Raw genomic sequence first — 17,732 nt, 5'->3', positions numbered from 1 at the left:
AGTATATCAGATGATTAGTAATTTACACACAATGTTAAGGCCTACCAGATCGAAATACATAAGTTTACAACAACTTAAGTTTAGTTTTAGAAGAATAAAGTGCTGTTGTTTGACTGAATATTGTATTTCTGGTGTTGAATATTATCCAGGTAAGGAACTGACTCCCAACATCACTGTGTTGTTACTTTTATTTTGGTATTTCCTGTACGAACGAAAGTCTTTTATTTTGAACTTCACAGTGAAATAGGAGGGAAAGGTTAGGAACTTTTAATTTATTTTTTTTTTTTATCTTTAAAGACACAAAAATGCTTTTAAGTGGGTAACAAAGTGAGTTTAGTGTGAATATCCGTTCAGAAATACTTTAATGTTAGGTAGCTCACGTGTTGTTGCTTAGCAACGTTACAAGTTAAGCTCTGGTTCAAATAACGTTAATTTGTGAAAAAGGAAACGATAATGTAACTTAACACGATATTTTACGGTTACAGTATAACATGTTGATAATATTACAGTTTAATTATTTCGTCCAGCTATCATTATTATTATTATTTTTACATTGGCGGGCCAAAATAAAGAAACTAAAACAGAGTGAGTGCTCCCGTTCAGCGTAGACGATCTTTGTCTGCGTGGTTTGCGCCAGTAGGAAGCCGCGTGTTGAGTCTGCGGGCGGCGGTCGATCTGTTGGAGGATCGAGCACCAGCGGACCGCCATGGACAGGACCGCCGTGGTGAAGGTCGGGGCCGCGGCCAGCGCCAGCGTCTGCGCCCTGCTGGGAGGCGTAGTTCTGGCCCAGTACATCGTGGCCAAGAAGAAGCGAGCGGGCAAGAAAACCAGGATCATAGAGATGGTGAGTAAAAAAAAAAAAAACATCCGCGGACATTACAGCTGCGTCAACAGGATGCGGGGGAGGTGCACCTTCAAAATAAAAGCCTTTGACAGTTGAGCATGTTACTGAGAGCAATATAACGATTAGGATCTGTTTGTATTTTAAGTTTCAGGGTTATTATAAGTAGGGCTGCACAGTTACGTGCAATATTATCGAAATCTGAAGATTGCATTTCTCTAGATTTAGGAGAACATTTGGTACAGACTCCCTACTATTACATCATTTCAGTGAACATTTAAATTTGTGTTGCAATTTGGCTTTTTTTTTTTTTACCATATCGTGCAGCCCTAATATAAAGTAGTAGCAATGTAAATCAGTGTTAAAACTTTGGTTTGCATGTCTTGATTTAAATTTAAAGTGTCATCATTTTAACATTTCATTGTATCATATGTGAACAAATGCACTAGTTGGTAAAACCTTTAAAAATAAACTATATTTAACCTATGTGTTAAATAATCAAACCCCACCACTTGTTAAAAATGTATATAGAGAGACACAAGTAAGGAATTAAATATTATTTTTGTGTTGTAATGCGACACATGTGTGCCTTTTTTTTAATCTGAAAATCCTTCCCGGAAATATGCCACCATGTCCTTGACATATTGACAGCAGTGGAGCTGCACGATGCTCTGCGCAGTCGCGAATGTTCCCTAAAAACAGCAGCTGCTTTTAGAGGTCATCAGCTAGCTGCTGTCCAACAGAAAGAGCAGCAGCTTCTCTGTTTGAGGCACTGTGAGCTTTGACATCTGACCCTCTGCTGCTCTTTCACTGCCATGGAAACGGCTCCATCCTGCTGCTGCTGCTGTTGTCTGTGGTTGAACAGACAGCATGCAGGTTATGCAAGCTTACAGCAGCACATACAGCAGCACATACAGTACCCTCTGTCCAGCTTTGTAACCTGTCCGACAGGAATCTGGCTGCGGCACAAACACAAACATTCCTCACAAACTGCAGAAGAATATGGGGGAAGAGCGGCCATATGTGAGAGAGTTGTGTGATTGGAGTACAGGATTGTCTAATTGTTTGTGTTATTTCTGTCCAACTAAAACTCGATGAGCAGAGAAAAAGAAAACTAATTCTTACCTTATCCTATTTGCTAAATATTGTGTCCACCTTTATATGAAACATAGCTGTAAGAAAACTCTTTACGCACACAGGATAGATAAGATATTTATCTTTCTTGAGAACTTAATTATAGTTATTATTTTATTACCCTCTATTGAACTTCAACACCTTTCCTTAAATACCCACGTGAGGATATATGTAGCTCAACAAAGCTGAAGAATATACGTATTTATTTTCATGGATGTTACATCTTTTTACCAGAGCCTATAGAGGATATCTGGATTTTGAATCTTACGTTGTGTTAGAAGGTGTTGCTATATACTGTATCTCCACTACAATCTATATGATTCATGTCAGAGTTATTTGGCTCCACCTATGCAGATGCATGTTTGTATGCAGGGTTTTACCCACACAGACACACACAACCTCACACACCCTCAAATTCAGCTGCCGTTTTTTTTACATTTTATCATTTGGGAGTAGAAACAGCAGTCAGATGCTCCGGCTGCAGACAGACATTTATTGTTTTATTGCTTGTAATTTCCCTGGTAGGTAACCTCCTCTCATTATGTTATTGTAAATGTGCTTTTATCGCCGTTGTGTTGCAACAGTCTGGAGTGTGAAGGTCTTACAGCAGCGTGTCTGCTTTGTGTAAAATTAGTTTTTAGTGACTCACTTTCCTCACAAGCACTTATTAAAATCAGTAAAGTAAAGCTTAATTCCTTCCTTAGCATTATTACAGGTGTGAGGTTACTGAGAGCTTTGACCCTTTGACTGCTTCACATCTGGTTGTTTGCATCATTGTTGATTTTAGGGAATAAAACCTTCAGCTGCCAGTTTGTGAAATAAAAGATTGTGAAATAGAAGTTGTGAAATGTATCAAAGTTACCTGAATGGGAGGGTCAGAGATTGAGACATGAAACTGTGCTTCTTTTAATCTGGCAGTTGATTTCTAACAGCGTCGGCCTCAGTGTGTGTGTGAGCGACTCCGTTGCATCCGCTGACGTCCATTTATTAACAACAGAGCGAGCGGGAGAAGATCAAGGGATGTGTCTCGTGATTTAATTTCATTAACGGAGATGTACAGTCAGAGCGAGGCTGATTCAGCCATCCAGAGCTTCCCTGCTCGATTTCTATTGAGCTTATATTCAGTTATAGTTTCAGTTAATGCTGCCAGTTATTTATGTAATGTTATCAAAGAGAGTGAAAAACCAGCGCATCAAAAGAACATTATTTCCTGGATTAAACCTGCAGACTGTAGTCAGAGTCTCTGGAATGAAATAAGCTAAAATGACAACCAAGCTGCATGGCAGTCAGCCGCCTTGTGTTTGCTCTTCTCTTCTGCAAATGCAGTGATCTGGAGAGTTTTGGGATGTAGTAGCCCACTGCGGCTTCAGGACAGAAACAGTTGGCTTCCTGTGCCGACTTTCAGCTTGGAAACCCGTGAGCATCTGCTTTAGATGATGCTACAGAAGCACAAACATCCGCTGTGAACCCCGGGAATCCAGAGCCACGTGACAGCAGCAGCTCAGTGAGGACATTCCTCCACTGAGCCAGTTTTGTGACTCTGGTAGCTCATAGAAAAGCCCTCGGTGTCATTTCATGAATACACAGAGATACAAAGTGCATTCCTAAATTCTTCTTCTTCTCGTTACCAGCTTGATTTTGTTCACTGGTTACTGGTTGTTACATGTTTGTCTGTTGGCTCACACTTTCAGCAGCATCGAACCACCAACCCGATCGTCAGAAATTGTAAATGCTTTTATTTTGTGGCTTGGTTGTTTTATTCTCTGTATACAGGTGGCTGAATGTAGTTCATAAAGCCTGCATCACTTCATCATGAACTATGCATCATTAAACAAGGAGGAATAAAACTTGGAAAAATATATGACTGAGAGAAAGTTCTGTCCTGTATTGTCTGGAAAATGTTAATTTTGTAATTCACTGAAAAGCTCTCCTGCGTCTTGCTTCAAACTTGTGTTATTGGATGAGAGTTTTGGCCGTGAAGGGTTTGAAGAATGATTTGTGAGTACGCATAGATTAATACTGGTGTTTTCAATCTAATGCTGTAATCTGAACAGATATCATGTGTAGTTGAGAGTTCAGTCTGCAGACTAACTTTACTGCTGAACACCGCTGTGCACTAAATATATCCGGTAACTATGATTAGAAAGACAAGTGTGATGTTCATCACGTCAGACATGTATGTTGCTCATAAATCAGATGCTCACTGTGTCAGGGACATATTAGTCACAGCCGCTCCAGACGGTCTGACACAAGCTGACACTGACCCCGCTGTGTCTCTTACTGTCCATTAATCGTCCACAGAATCTGTCATCATACTCCCACCTCTGTCTCTGAATAGTTCCTATTATTGTTACTAATTTATGTCATTTGGTGTTGAAATGTCTGTCACATTCATCACGTTTCCAAAGCCCAGAACGGCGCTGTTAATGAGTGAACCGCCCAACCCCGGCCAAGCACCTGCTGGACTCGATCAGACACATCCTGATACATCTCAACCTGTTAACCATGTAGTGACCTGATGTCTGTTTTTAAAGCTCAATTTGCTATATAATGTAGCACCGCTTCTCATTTCCCCCGAGGTTTAATGAGCCTAATATCTCATTAAAGATGATGTAAGCTGAGGTGCTTTTTAGTTCAGGCAATGTGGGAGACCTCCACTACTAAATGCTGCAGGAAACCCTGATTATAAAAGAAACAACTGACTGGTATTTATACTAACATAACTGATTAGAACTAGTAGAAAGCTCTCAGATCTGTTAATAATCTTTTGCTCGATGGACTCACCGCTCACTCTCAGGCAGTTTTTGTTCTCACATCGACTGGTGTAAGGTTCAAACCTGTGACCCTTTGAAAACAGCGTGAATGCTACGCTGCCCTAAGTAGATTGTGTCGAGGTGGTTGAGGTGAAGTTATAGACCTTTTCCCTACAGAAGACATTTTTTGATGACATTAGGTGAAGGAGAAACCTGGAGTGTGTTTCACCCCGTCGACCTCTGGAGGGCAGAACAGAGCCACACTTGAACTGCAGGTCTTTGGGTTTCTGCTTTACAGTAATCAGCGCCACTCCGATCTATATTTGTAGACAGTAAGACCAAAATGTGTGTGCTTACATTGTCTTTAATGGTGATTGCACTATTCTGAATTAAGAGCAGAATGTAAAACCCCTAATCTTTACAGGTCATAGAAAGAAACTGTTTTGTAGGTGATATCTGATGATACAATAGATGAAGACAGTTGAGTGTCCTCTACAGATAACAAAGAAGCGGACAGAAGTATATAGTAGTAGAGTGATTTACAGACTTCCTTATTTCCACTGTACAGTATACAGTAGTTTCTGTAATATAATCAGCACAGGGCCTGTACACATACTGGGTTTATTATTAGTTATTAGTGTTCCCAAGAAAGTTTTTGAATTGAAGCTTTCTCCTAGAATCATTTTTTCTATTAATTATTTATAGACTTCTGTACAAAGATGAGGAAAAGGAGAAGAAATTCTAAATGTACAAATAAAGAACATGTAAATTTTTACCGACATCTTGAATGAGAACATGCATTATATTTTTGATTACAAACACAAGTGACTCCGATCAGTAATATGGACCTTTTCTTTTGTCACTGATGAATGATGAAGGAGTCCAGGAAAGGTGATGTATGAGAGGAACTTAAACTGGAGGGTGAAGTCCACCTGAACTCCAGTTGTCAGGCTGCTTTATCACTTAGCAACAGATGGCTGTCACCGTGACAACCAGTGTGGGCGGGGCCAGAGGAAATGGATGAAGGGCCTCCTTGGAAAGGCAGGTACTGTGTCCTACAGTAATGATACTCAGGCCTGTCTCAGCATTATTACAAAATTATCAGTGTTCACTATGTGCCACTTCGATGCATTCAGGTACTTAAACTCATCGTATCACTATGTGGTATGATCAATAGTATTAGTAGCACTAACGGTAGGTAAGTAGTAGTGGTAGCAAAGGCACCACTGACAGGATGATAAGGAGTAGTAGGAACAGATGTGTAGTGAAAATAGTCACAATGGCAGCAGGACGAGCAATGACAGCAACTGTATTTTGGGCTTGTGGCTCCGAGGTAGAGCGAGTCGTCCACTAATCAGAGGGTTGTTGGTTCGATCCCTGGTGGTGCATGGCGAAGTATCCTTGAGCAAGATACTGAACCCCAAAATGCTGCGTCATCAGTGTGTGAATGTGAAAGAATGAGTTGCTTTAAGTGGTCGAAAGACGCTGTACGAATACAGCACGCTTACATTTTCTAAGTTTTAGTAAGAAATTAGTCGAAGTAGTAAATAGTAAAAGTTAGATATAGAAGTGGTAGTGGGAGCTGTGGTAGTAGAAGTTGTAGTCGTATCAATAGTAGTGGTAAGATCAGCAGTATTAGTAGTTGTAGTAACAGATTTGTGAAAATAGGAGTGCGTTGCAGTATATTAAGATCAGCAGTGTTGTAGCAAGTAATTGAGGTTTAAAGATCAAGTAGTATTGCTGTTAGAAGTTACAGTACTATCAGTGTGAGTACAGTTATTGGTTTTAATGAGATTCCCATCATTAAAACAACAGTTTCTGGGTTCAGATCATCTGTCGAGGGGTGGGGGGGAAGCACTCAGCGTGGGGTCTGCACCTTCGTCTTGGCGACCTTTGACCGCAGCAGGCCAAGTCTGGGTCACAGCAGCCTTTGTGACCTTTGCTCAGGACTTGTGCAGATCAGGTGGGATTTCAGAGGAATGCTGGGAGGGATGGTACAGGTTGAATTTGACAGCTGTTAGAAGTCTACAGGGCTGATAACAGTCATGTACTGTGTGTTTTACAGCAACATGCAAAGTAGTATTCGAACAAGAACTTAACTCAGCTCAACCACACAGCCTTTTGATCCTCATCCCTTTTGTCTTTTATCCTTTTCTCTGTTTGATGATTGTCTTGAAGCCACTGGAATATTGACATCCACACTGCTATTATCATTACAACACTCTGCAGGGACAGCAGCCACCACAATGTGAATGTGACAACACTTAAGGTGATGCCATTTCACCGAGTGGTGACTTGATTGTGCCTGTCCATTCATGTGACACACTATAGCCTCATTTCCGCTGCATAGCACGACTCCACTCGCTTAAAACCGTTCTTCTTTTGGTTTTTCATTGGCAAACGTTGTGGCTAGTACCTGGTGCTGTTTGGGTGTCACCTCAGTCAACGTTGATGATCCAGTTTAGGATTAGATTTGGCATTTTGGTTTTGTTTTCAGAAGAGACTTTGCAAAAGTTAATAGAACATGAAATACTTCTTTACAAGCTGCTGATGGATAGAAGGTCAAGGTTCAAAATGAAATCCCAACTGCTTGTGTGAGTTTGATTTGGAGTTTTCATAGTCACGGTCCTGTGTTGGCAGCAGGTTTTGGTTTTCTAGGTGCAAATGTGCAGTTTAAGTTAACACATCACATCGAATTATCGGATGAGTTTAAAACCACAGCAATACTGAAAAATTGGGTGTAAGAGAATAATCATGCAGGTTCCCAAAGAACCAAAGTGCACTGCAGTCCCCCCCCCGCAGCACTGACTTCTTGATATTGTTTTTCATCCAGAGGTGATAAGCTATCCCATGACACTCCAGGCACACTGCTAATATTCCTCTAAGCTGTTTGTGAAACCGCTCCAGGCGAACAGCAACAACATCTACCAAAGCTTTGCTTCATTCTTGTTGCTGACCGTTGGTTTTATTCCAGGGTAAGGCGTTCATCTGCACAGCTGCTTGCTGTTGCTTGTGGAGCTTTGCCTTTACGTGTACTGATAAAGTATGCAGATACAAACGGCATTTTAACATGCTGTCTAAATGGGCCCAAAGCCAAGCGAGGGGGGAAAAAGGATTGCACGGGATTGTTGTGGAACAGAAAGATACTGGGAGAATGCCCCAGAGCTAAACAGAAACATCTTGCAAATCCGGGATACGACTGGTGGAGCCGTGTCTCTGTGAGCCCCCCGTACAGCGGGGACATATGCTGTTGTGGTGAGGTGTAATCAGAGAGCGTCGACCTAGTTTTCGGGAGTCATGGTATGCGAGGCCGCCGAAGGTCAGCGGAGGAGAGGACGAGGTCGTTTCATGTTCCAGTCTCCGTCGTCTTACATCAACAGCACCCACGGTTCAGAGGACAGCAGGGAACTGAGCCTTGGTCAGCAAAAAATGAGCCTGCGACGACATGTCAGGGTTGCTCAATGTTTTAAATATTGCACAAATATCGTTTTATTGTTCTCTGATTCACTGATTGATAGAACACAATAATGTATCTGCCTGCACCAGGTTCATCGACAGAGGCATCTCGTTTCCCCTTTTTGCCTCTTTTAACATTTTCTAACATGAGCCATCCTTCACAGTCAGACATCCTCTGAAGTGACATCATTTACTGGGGACTGACGGATTGCTCATTCGCCTGTGAGCTGGATGAAATGATGATAATGATAAATGCAAAAAGAGCTGCTTTTTAAAAAACAAATAACAGTGTGACATTTTTCTTTCCTGTGTTTGATCACTTATTATGTGTTTGTCCATATTTATCACAGCAACACCAGTTACAGGCTCTGATTCCAGATATTGTTGAGTTTATATGGTAACAAAATGGTACTTTGTTATTATAAAGAAAAGGTTATTTCTGTAATTTATTCTTAATTAATAAGAGTACTGATAAAGTTGGAGAGCAATAACCAGTTTCAGGAACCGTAGCCTTTGCAATTTTTGCTGAACAGCGACAATCGTGGCCACAGGTAACAATTTCAGGAACATGCTGAAACGTGATGAAACAAGTATAACATGGTGAATTTGCAATATCAGGAATATCTTCACATGAGTGACTTAAAAAAAGCTATTTAACTCGCCAGTGTACAGTCTTTTATTTTCCTGATTTATGTTTGAATTGTCACAATTGGGAGTCCGTATCTTTCCAGAAGCCTGAGCCCATCACCTTGGCTGAAGGCTTGGCTCGCTCATTGTAGTCCCCACAAAAGCTGGATGTGTGGGAATACTATGGATTTCCAACTAAACAATGACAAAGAGATGAAGTCCCTATCTGTGATGCAGTAAAAATATAGATAAAGTGATTCCAGTACGTTTTTAATGATTATGATTAATGATTATCACGATAATATTGTGAATCCCAATTATTTTGGGCAGGATAATTGTGACATGAAATGTTAGTATCGTCCCTGACACTAAGTAATGTCAGGTACACAGCAATATCTACTTTAAGTTTTCTTAACATTAGCTAACATTAGCCCCTGAGTGTATTGTGTAAAGTAGGAGTGTCTTATTGCTAATAAACTGACCGTTTCGGTTGTAAAAGGAAGTTTTGTTTCTTGTTTCAGAAGTTACATAGTCACACTTTAGCCTGGGATTTTATCAGTTCAGTTGAAGTTTATTGCACAGTCGTGACATTGCACACTTTTCCAAGAATCCCATCGTTATCAATACCTATAATGGATTATACTGATAGCTCAGTGGATTCCACAAAGACAGCGTTAGAAGAATCTAAGTTAACTGATACAAGAAGGGTTATGTTAGAGTTGACATCGTTGAACCTGCTCGACCTGAATACTGTGTGTGTGTGTGTGTGTGTGTGTGTGTGTGTGTGTGTGTGTGTGTGTGTGTGTGTGTGTGTGTGTGTGTGTGTGTGTGTGTGTGTGTGTGTGTGTGTGTAATATTAAAACAAATGATGGACATGTTCGACTAATGTAAAGATGTGGTGTGTGCTGTGTGTACGTGTGTGTGTGCTCAACACTTAAAAAAAAAAATAATTGGGGGGGGGGGGGGGGGGTGTGTGTGTAAATAATTAAAACAAAATGATGGACATGTTCAGACTCAGCCAGAAATGTAAAGATGCTGCAGTTTGCCCTGCCTGTTTGTACATGTGGGTGAGCTCAACACTGAAACAGCAGCAGAAATAAACGCATTACACGCTGTAGATTACCTTTTTTTTTGTGTGTGTGTGTGTGTGTGTGTGTGTGTGGTTGCATGAATGTGAGGCACGTCCACTAGCTGCGTGTGTGTGTCATGTGTGACTGACCATTGTAAGACCAAACAGCCTGATGCTCGTACTGAACCTTGACCCTCGTGACCTTTCGTGTGCCGTCAAGCTATTTACTGCGTGTGTGTGTATGGAGAGTGTGTTTGCGTGGGGGAGGGGGCGTGCGTGTTGTGCGTGTTAAAATGTGTGTGCTCAGCAGTAGCAGTGGTGAAGCGGGTCCACCCTCTCTGATTGATTTTTAAAGGTTCCTTTTTCAAGGGGTCAGAGGTCACAGTGCTGGAACAATAAGTAGATTACAAATGTCACTTTTCCTCCACCGGCCCCATTCATCACCCGTTTATAGTGTGTGTGTGTGTGTGTGTGTGTGTGTGTGTGTGTGTGTGTGTGTGTGTGTGTGTGTGTGTGTGTGTGTGTGTGTGTGTGTGTGTGTGTGTGTGTGTGTGTGTGTGTGTGTGTGTGTCTGCTGAAATTGTCACTGTATGTATGTGCATGTATGAATATATGTACTATATATGTGTGTGTTTGAGGCTCTCTGTACTGGGGGGAGGGGTTATGTTGTCTAATCTATTTTGGGTGACACCCCCTCCCTCCCTGACTGTTGCTGTAGATATATAAGCCCTCTGCAGCCTCACAATCTTTTCCTCACTCTTGTGTTAGCTGACACAGCAGACCCAAGGTAAGCTTGTGTGTGTGTGTGTGTGTGTGTGTGTGTGTGTGTGTGTGTGTGTGTGTGTGTGTGTGTGTGTGTGTGTGTAAATGGTTATACTTCAGGCTGTAGCCAATTTTGATTCTGTAAAAAAAAAAAGTGCTACAAATTCTTCCTTTTAAAGGGAGTAAACGAAATCCCCCTGAATGTCTTCTCTTGTTATTATGATGCTTTGACCTTTGACCCCTCTAATTGCTGCTTGTAATCTTAATCCGGATTGGAGGCTTTTTCCCCAGAACACCTTATTTCTGGTAGATTTTAATGATGTAACCCGCTCTCGCTAAGAAGATCACGTCTTTTAAACTCTGCAAGAATAGAAAAAAGTAAACCACAGCAATGTGACCGCACATCTGGCAGTGTCACATTCAGCGTCTTCACAGTTTATTTGCATTGAACAGTCGATAGTATAGAAGTGTTTCATGTTTTCAGAATCTCCAGTTCGCTCAAAGGAAGAGCAGGTTTGAATTTCACTGCCGTCAGGGGAACACGCCCTCTAAAACTCTGCTTTTCTTTTCACGTTTGTTCCTAAACTACGTGCTTTGTGACCCTGTACTGTCAGTGCCGGTCATCCCTATGGCAACGCATTCACAAACTGTATATTAACAAGAAGTAAGAGGGTGTCGGACCCTAAAAAGTCTTTACTAAGCAGATGTGAAGTTTAGGGTGTTTTTGTGGGGGTCTTTGCGTGCTTAGATAAGTGTGTCTGTGTGTTTGTGTGCGAGAGGCTTATTAGAGAGTCGACTGGAACCAATTAAAGAACTAAGTTTTGTTTTTAGCTCGCTGGGTGTGATTCTGTTTCCGTATGATCCGAGTAATTTATGAGGTAATATGAAGCCGGACGCTGAATATGTAATACTGGAGGAAGTTGTGCAGGGTGGGGGTGTGTGTTTTGGGGGTGGGGTGTTTACTGTGTGTTTGTGTTTGTGTGTTTCCAGTTATTTGCTCTTCACCAGCGCAGTGTGCATCTAATACTGTATGCACTGTGTTGGTGCCCTCAGCTGACACCAGAAAGAGCTTTTAAGCTGTTATAGAAATCTTTTATGCATTAATAGATGCTAAAAAGTTGATCGATAGCCGTCACTCTTCCAAAATTCATCAAAAGCAACATTACAAAAAACACCAAAACATCTAGCATTACTGAATGTTCATCTGTTACCAGCCAATAAACAACAACAACAAACAATGACAGCAAAATTTTGGGTTGAGGCATATTCAGATATCTTTATCTTGTAATAAGATTATTTAAAAACCATTTCCTGCCAGTAATTATCCTCGTATTGGTACATAACCTTCCTTACCCGTGTAATAAGAGCTGTTTTGTTAAGCCACACTGTTACACAACAGGCTGGTTCAGCTTCTTACCCCACACACACACATTCCCTCCAGAGCTGCGTGTGAGGCATACCGAGCCTGCAGGCGGCTTTCAGACAGATGCTGAGGCCGGTTTGCTGTAGTCGACTGTCCTGGTGCGGCTCACTTTGGACTGTCCACGGTCACTTACACCTGCATGTAAAAGAAATGTGTCCCTCTTGTCCAAGTGGTGGAGGGGAACACACAAACCTCTAAAACAGCAGATATTTAGTTTTCTGAAATTCACATCAAGGTGACAAACCTCCTCCCAATCCTCTACAATAGATTTTTCTCCCTGTCCTACTTTGGTTCCACCAAACCCAGAAGTTGCCTAGTTTATTGTTGATCTGCGAGGACACAAACTGAGTGCAGCTATCCTGTCTCAGAAACAATACTTCTGACTCAGCTTCGTCCCCTAATGATGGACGCAAACTTTCTTTAAACGTTTGCTTGTTCCTTCGAGGTTTCACCTAAAAGTTGTGTTGTAATGAGGAGCTTTGAACAGATTTTGCTCCGCTGAGGCAAAACTCGTGTTGATGAGATGAAGTTAGGAGAAAGGCTGAAGTTCACCTCCTCTCTGCAGGGTATAACTGCGACTGTTTGTGTGGTCATTCAGCTCGTTACACAACACCGACAGATTCTAAACATCAGCTGTTTCACCACCCTGATACCCCCCCTCCAGGAAAGTGTGTATGTCTGGACCCGGGAACGGTGTGTTCAGATACACTGAAAACCACACTGAGTCCAATCCTAGTTTCACATGTAGTCTTCATACCCCTCAACACACATGCATACATCAAATACCTCAGTGTAAATCAGCCCTGCACACAACCTCTGCTGTGCTGCCCTCCTCTTCATACCAGCATAGATAACCTGCAGGCCGCAGACCTTCAGGGAACTTTTAAAGTAGAAGCAGCTGTTGAGGAGTTGAGACAGCCATGCTGATCCAATATCTTTCTTGCTGTGTTTTATAGTTTTCCTGTAGAGGAATGTTAGAGGAATGTTAAAACACCAGTCTTTAATAACCACTCTCTCTCTCTCTCTCCCTCCAGATGCCTCAGTTTGAGAAGACGACGGTCCACATGAGGGACCCTGAGAGGGTGGAGCAGATCATCTGTGGCCTCATCAAAGGAGGAGCTTCCAAGCTACAGGTAGAAGTCCTGATGATGCCTTATCAGTGTTTTGGTGAAAAAGCACCTCCTGGTGGTCCTGAAGGTCACACATGTTTAGTAACTGGAAAAAAAAGTTTCTTTTTTAAGGATATCTTTGTGTCTGGTTCATGTATTTTCTCTGGTTCTGTTGCAGATCATCACAGACTTCGACATGACGTTAAGCAAGTTCGCTGTCAACGGCAAACGCTGTCCGACGTGTCACAGTAAGCACAGCAACAAAAAAACAACACGAGACATTTCTTAATGCCATGTTACAGTTTGTTTTTAATAAGCACATTTCCCTTATAAGGTGTTCTTCTGCTTCTTTGTGCAGATATCATTGACGACTGCAAGCTGGTGACAGAGGAGTGCAGGCAGAAGTTGCTGCAGCTGAAGAATAAATATTATCCCATCGAGATCGACCCTCAACTCACCATGGAGGAGAAATACCCATTCATGGTGGAGTGGTAAGACGCATGCACACAAACCTACAAACACACAGCTTTATTTTTCACACGACAAACACACACAGACCTGCTTGTGTTTCTGATCACGAGCAGCAGTGTGCAATCACCTTTCTACAGAGATAAACACTTGTACCTAAAGGCGTGTGTGTGTGTGTGTGTGTGTGTGTGTGTGTGTGTGTGTGTGTGTGTGTGTGTGTGTGTTGTTTGTGTGTGTGTGTGTGTGTGTGTGTGTGTGTGTGTGTGTGTGTGTGTGTGTGTGTGTGTGTGTGTCCGCAGGTATTTCAAGTCTCACACATTACTTGTGGAGCAGCGGCTAGAGAAAGACAAACTGTCAGAAGTGGTGAGAGAGTCGGACGCTGCACTCAGGTACCTGTTCCTCCACGCTCGCCTGGACACTCTATACATTACTGCAGTTTATTGTTGCATTGTGGGTATTTAGCTGGTGGGTGCCCCTTTTTATTTAAAATCAATATTTTAATTGTAGAACAATGTACAATTTAAAGCATTGATAATCAATTGTTATTACTGTACTGTTGGCATCCTGGGGAAAAACTTGAATGGAGATTTTCCACTTTTAGTGTGGATACTTACTATAAGTGATGATTCTCACCAACTTGTCTCTTTGTGCTCGGTATCAGGGACGGCTTTGAGCAGTTCTTCGACCGCCTGCAGCAGCACAACGTGCCTGTCTTCATCTTCTCCGCCGGCCTGGGTGACGTCCTGGAGGAAATCATCCGCCAAGCCGGAGTCTACCACCCCAACGTCAAGGTTGTCTCCAACTTCATGGACTTCGACGACAATGTGAGTCCTGCACGCCTCTGTTCTTTCGCCTGTGTTACAGCTCAGTATTAACATAATGGCTGACCATGCTGGTTCGGTCTGCTCCTCATCTCACAGGGCGTCCTGAAGGGTTTCAAAGGCGAGCTGATCCACGTGTACAACAAACACGACGGCGCCCTGCGGAACACGGAGTACTTCAAACAGCTGAAGGAGTACTGCAATATCATCCTCATGGGCGACTCGCTGGGGGATCTCAGCATGGCCGACGGAGTGCCCAATGTGGAGAACATCCTTAAGATCGGCTTCCTCAACGACAAGGTACAGCCAGTGACCATGGGTCCTAAAACATATGGAGAACGTCCTTGAACATGGAGTTGATGGCGTTCACAATCTAAGACATTGCCAATAATAATAATAATTTTAAGAGGTTAATAGTAAACAAGATTGCAGTACAAGGAAGCACCTGTAGATGGCGCTCAGCCACCAGAAAACATAAACTGGTGCTTTGAAGATCACAAGGCAGTGTTTTAACAGTTAACTGTGAAACCCATGGTTAAGGTTGTTCCCACAGCGGCTCGTTGGTCTAGGGGTATGATTCTCGCTTAGGGTGCGAGAGGTCCCGGGTTCAAATCCCGGACGAGCCCTGAAATTTTCGACCTCAAGAGCATAACATATAATTAAACAACGAATGATATGATGAGAGGCAGTTGTGTGTCTTTGCAAGCAGAACAAAATGCACAAGAGGAGTGTGAGATCTGAGAGCTTATTAGTGAACAACAAGTGATGGGTACCTTCATTCTGACTGCTTGTGTCCTGGTTAGTGACTTTAAGAATTCAGGCAAAAAGAAAAATGTCTAACTCTTAAGTACGTACCATTCGTAAGCTTACCTGTTTTCCACTGCATCTCCGTGGCGACAGCTGCTGTGGCTGCTTGGAGAGTCAGGATATGAACTGTTCTCCTCTGGTGTCTCTCTGCAGGTGGAAGAGCGACTGGACAAATACCTGGACTCTTATGACATCGTCCTGGTGAAGGACGAGACTCTGGAAGTGCCCAACGCCATCCTCCAGAAGGTTCTATAACTCCACCCACCACCCAGTCCACTCCTCTCCTCCCATCAGCCTCTTCCAGCCTCTGGCCGGTCAGACTTCTGACAGCAACCGAAACCTCTGTCGGTGGTTACCAGAGTGGTCACTATTTAACCCCTCCACTTGCTCTGGATCCCACCTGGGTCAACTTCAGACCCCCCCCACGCCACCCCCCCCACACCACCCTGTGTAAACCTTTTTAAGACATTTTACATCTCCTGAATGAACTGTTTTAAAAGTCCACACAGCGGCATCAGCCTGTCTCTGGTGTGTTTTTGTCCGTTTCTGATGTCGTTTTCTGATAAAAATAATAACCAAAAGTGAGATTAAAAACACACACCAGCTCTCACTCTATCTTTATAATTTGCACATTATTGTTCGCATTATTATTCATAGGATTATTTTTGATATGGTAATATTTGTATACCATAATACACCCACAGTGTTTTCTTTGGAGCTATCCCAGCATGCTTCAGTTCCTCAACTCTATATCACTATGAAACTGAGCCTTTGGTGTCAGACATAAAACGAGATACGTGAGAGCTCTTGCGGTTCATGGATTAGTGCATAAAGGACGTTGGAAAATGTAATTCCTAGTAAACAATGTGTTTCTATGTGACAGCAGCGATATAATGACCACAACACAGAATTAGTTTGAAGGGGAAAATCAGAGAAAACGCACTTTAAATTGGGTGTATGGGGCAGTCGGCCTGTACATGTGGCAGTAGTTTAGATTCAGGGATGTAGGAGCACGTTGTTGCACAGTAAAGCCATGTTTACATACGCCTTTTATTAATCCTAATGTGCTAATCTGGCATCATATCATCACACAGGAAGAAGCAGCTCTTTACTCTGGAAGCATTCATGGCTGACTTTTGAATTTGTGAGCTTCTCGCTGACTCAACTATCAAGTGTTCTCCATGGCAGTGTTTAAGGCTGACTTCAGTATTAAGATCAAGATTATTAAGACCTCTAGTGGTCATAAGTGGGACTTACAACAGTAAAATCCCCTCCAACCAAAGTAACCGATGAAGTGCTGCAAAATGACAATATATCTAAAGTATAGTGTAGTTCACCATTTCAGTAAACAGAAGGAAGCACCCTGCTGCCTGTGGCTCATCAGAACCCAGACCTATTCAATGTCATCACCGTCTCGTTCTGTGGTTACAATGCTGAGCACTACCTCTGAAATATTCGTCTTCAAGCTATAAAATGTCTCCGTTTGTTGCAACATGTTGAATGTTCTCTTTGTTTGTGTTTTAAATGTGCTGCTATCACCTGCATGTTGCCTTTTCTTATTAAGTTTATGTCTGAAAAATGGGTGACAAAAAAACATATATATATAAATATCATTAAAACGGGGAATAATGTCTTACTGTATATGTAGGCGTTATATGGAAATGTATATTGTTTCACTGCATTTGGAGAGATCTCCTAAGGTAGAGTGTTGTATTTTTATAAGCAGATGGCTTTCTCTTTTCTTTTGATGGTGTGATTTTAAAAATGCAATAAAATGTCATTTTGTGAGCCACGGCTGGATCGCAGACATCTGGACTGACATGGATCCCCTGACAGCCTTTAAACCTCTGTGTTTGATGGTGTTTAAATGTGCAGTACATAGTGTACAGCGTGTAGAAAGCTCACAATGTACCGTGAAAAGACTTCTCAACCACCAGAGAGTTTGTTATGCAGTTTATACTGGGGTACAAAATCAGTCCCTTTTAATAGTTATGGTTTAATTTGACAATTACTGAGCAAGACTGGCCTATTTCAACATTGGATTTGAAGGATATGTGCATAAATATGAAGAGGTAATTTGATTTTAATTCACTACATTAACCAAAAACGGATACATTCGCATCTTTTTGTTCACTAAATCACAATATATGGCTATCAGACCAAAATATAATATACAAATTCCCCAATAAAAAGATATATAAAGAAGGATTGATCTATATCACTTAGAACAGGAGGAGGAAGGGCTTCTATCCATTAATAATGCACGGTATTACGTATGTAAACGTAAAATCTGAATTTGAAGAGAGGTATTCAAGTCAGGAGATAAATATTCAATATTTTAGTTGGAAGTTTTAGTGAAGGAAGAATAAGAAAGCCCCCGAAATAGTACAGAACAAAGCAGCAGTAGCTCAAAAAACACGTTTGTCTTTGAAGTACTTTTACCAATATTGTGTAATTGCTGA

General features: G+C 41.9%; 1 protein-coding gene and 1 non-coding gene across 3 annotated transcripts; both read left to right on the top strand.

Moving 5' to 3' along the window:
- The first annotated feature begins 632 nt into the window (after positions 1–632).
- On the top strand, positions 633–17,058 carry nt5c3a (5'-nucleotidase, cytosolic IIIA). 2 transcript variants are annotated; one of them, XM_051406586.1, is made up of 8 exons: positions 633–844; positions 13,100–13,198; positions 13,353–13,422; positions 13,533–13,665; positions 13,942–14,031; positions 14,304–14,466; positions 14,563–14,763; positions 15,424–17,058. In XM_051406586.1, exons 1-8 carry the CDS (start codon positions 707–709, stop codon positions 15,523–15,525), a joined length of 996 nt encoding a protein of 331 aa, XP_051262546.1. In that variant the 5' UTR covers positions 633–706; the 3' UTR covers positions 15,526–17,058. The 2 variants fall into 2 exon arrangements, with proteins under 2 accessions (XP_051262546.1, XP_051262547.1); XM_051406587.1 differs by lacking the exon at positions 633–844 and adding an exon at positions 10,567–10,667.
- Positions 15,018–15,089, top strand: trnap-agg (transfer RNA proline (anticodon AGG)). The gene has a single exon. It is a non-coding gene; the product is annotated as a tRNA-Pro (tRNA).
- Positions 17,059–17,732: the final 674 nt, after the last annotated feature.

The sequence above is a fragment of the Dicentrarchus labrax genome, unplaced genomic scaffold (assembly GCF_905237075.1).
Source record: "Dicentrarchus labrax unplaced genomic scaffold, dlabrax2021, whole genome shotgun sequence".
NCBI lineage: Eukaryota > Metazoa > Chordata > Actinopteri > Moronidae > Dicentrarchus > Dicentrarchus labrax.
Note: the sequence above shows the minus strand (reverse complement) of the source record. Positions and strands in the feature narration are given on the sequence as shown.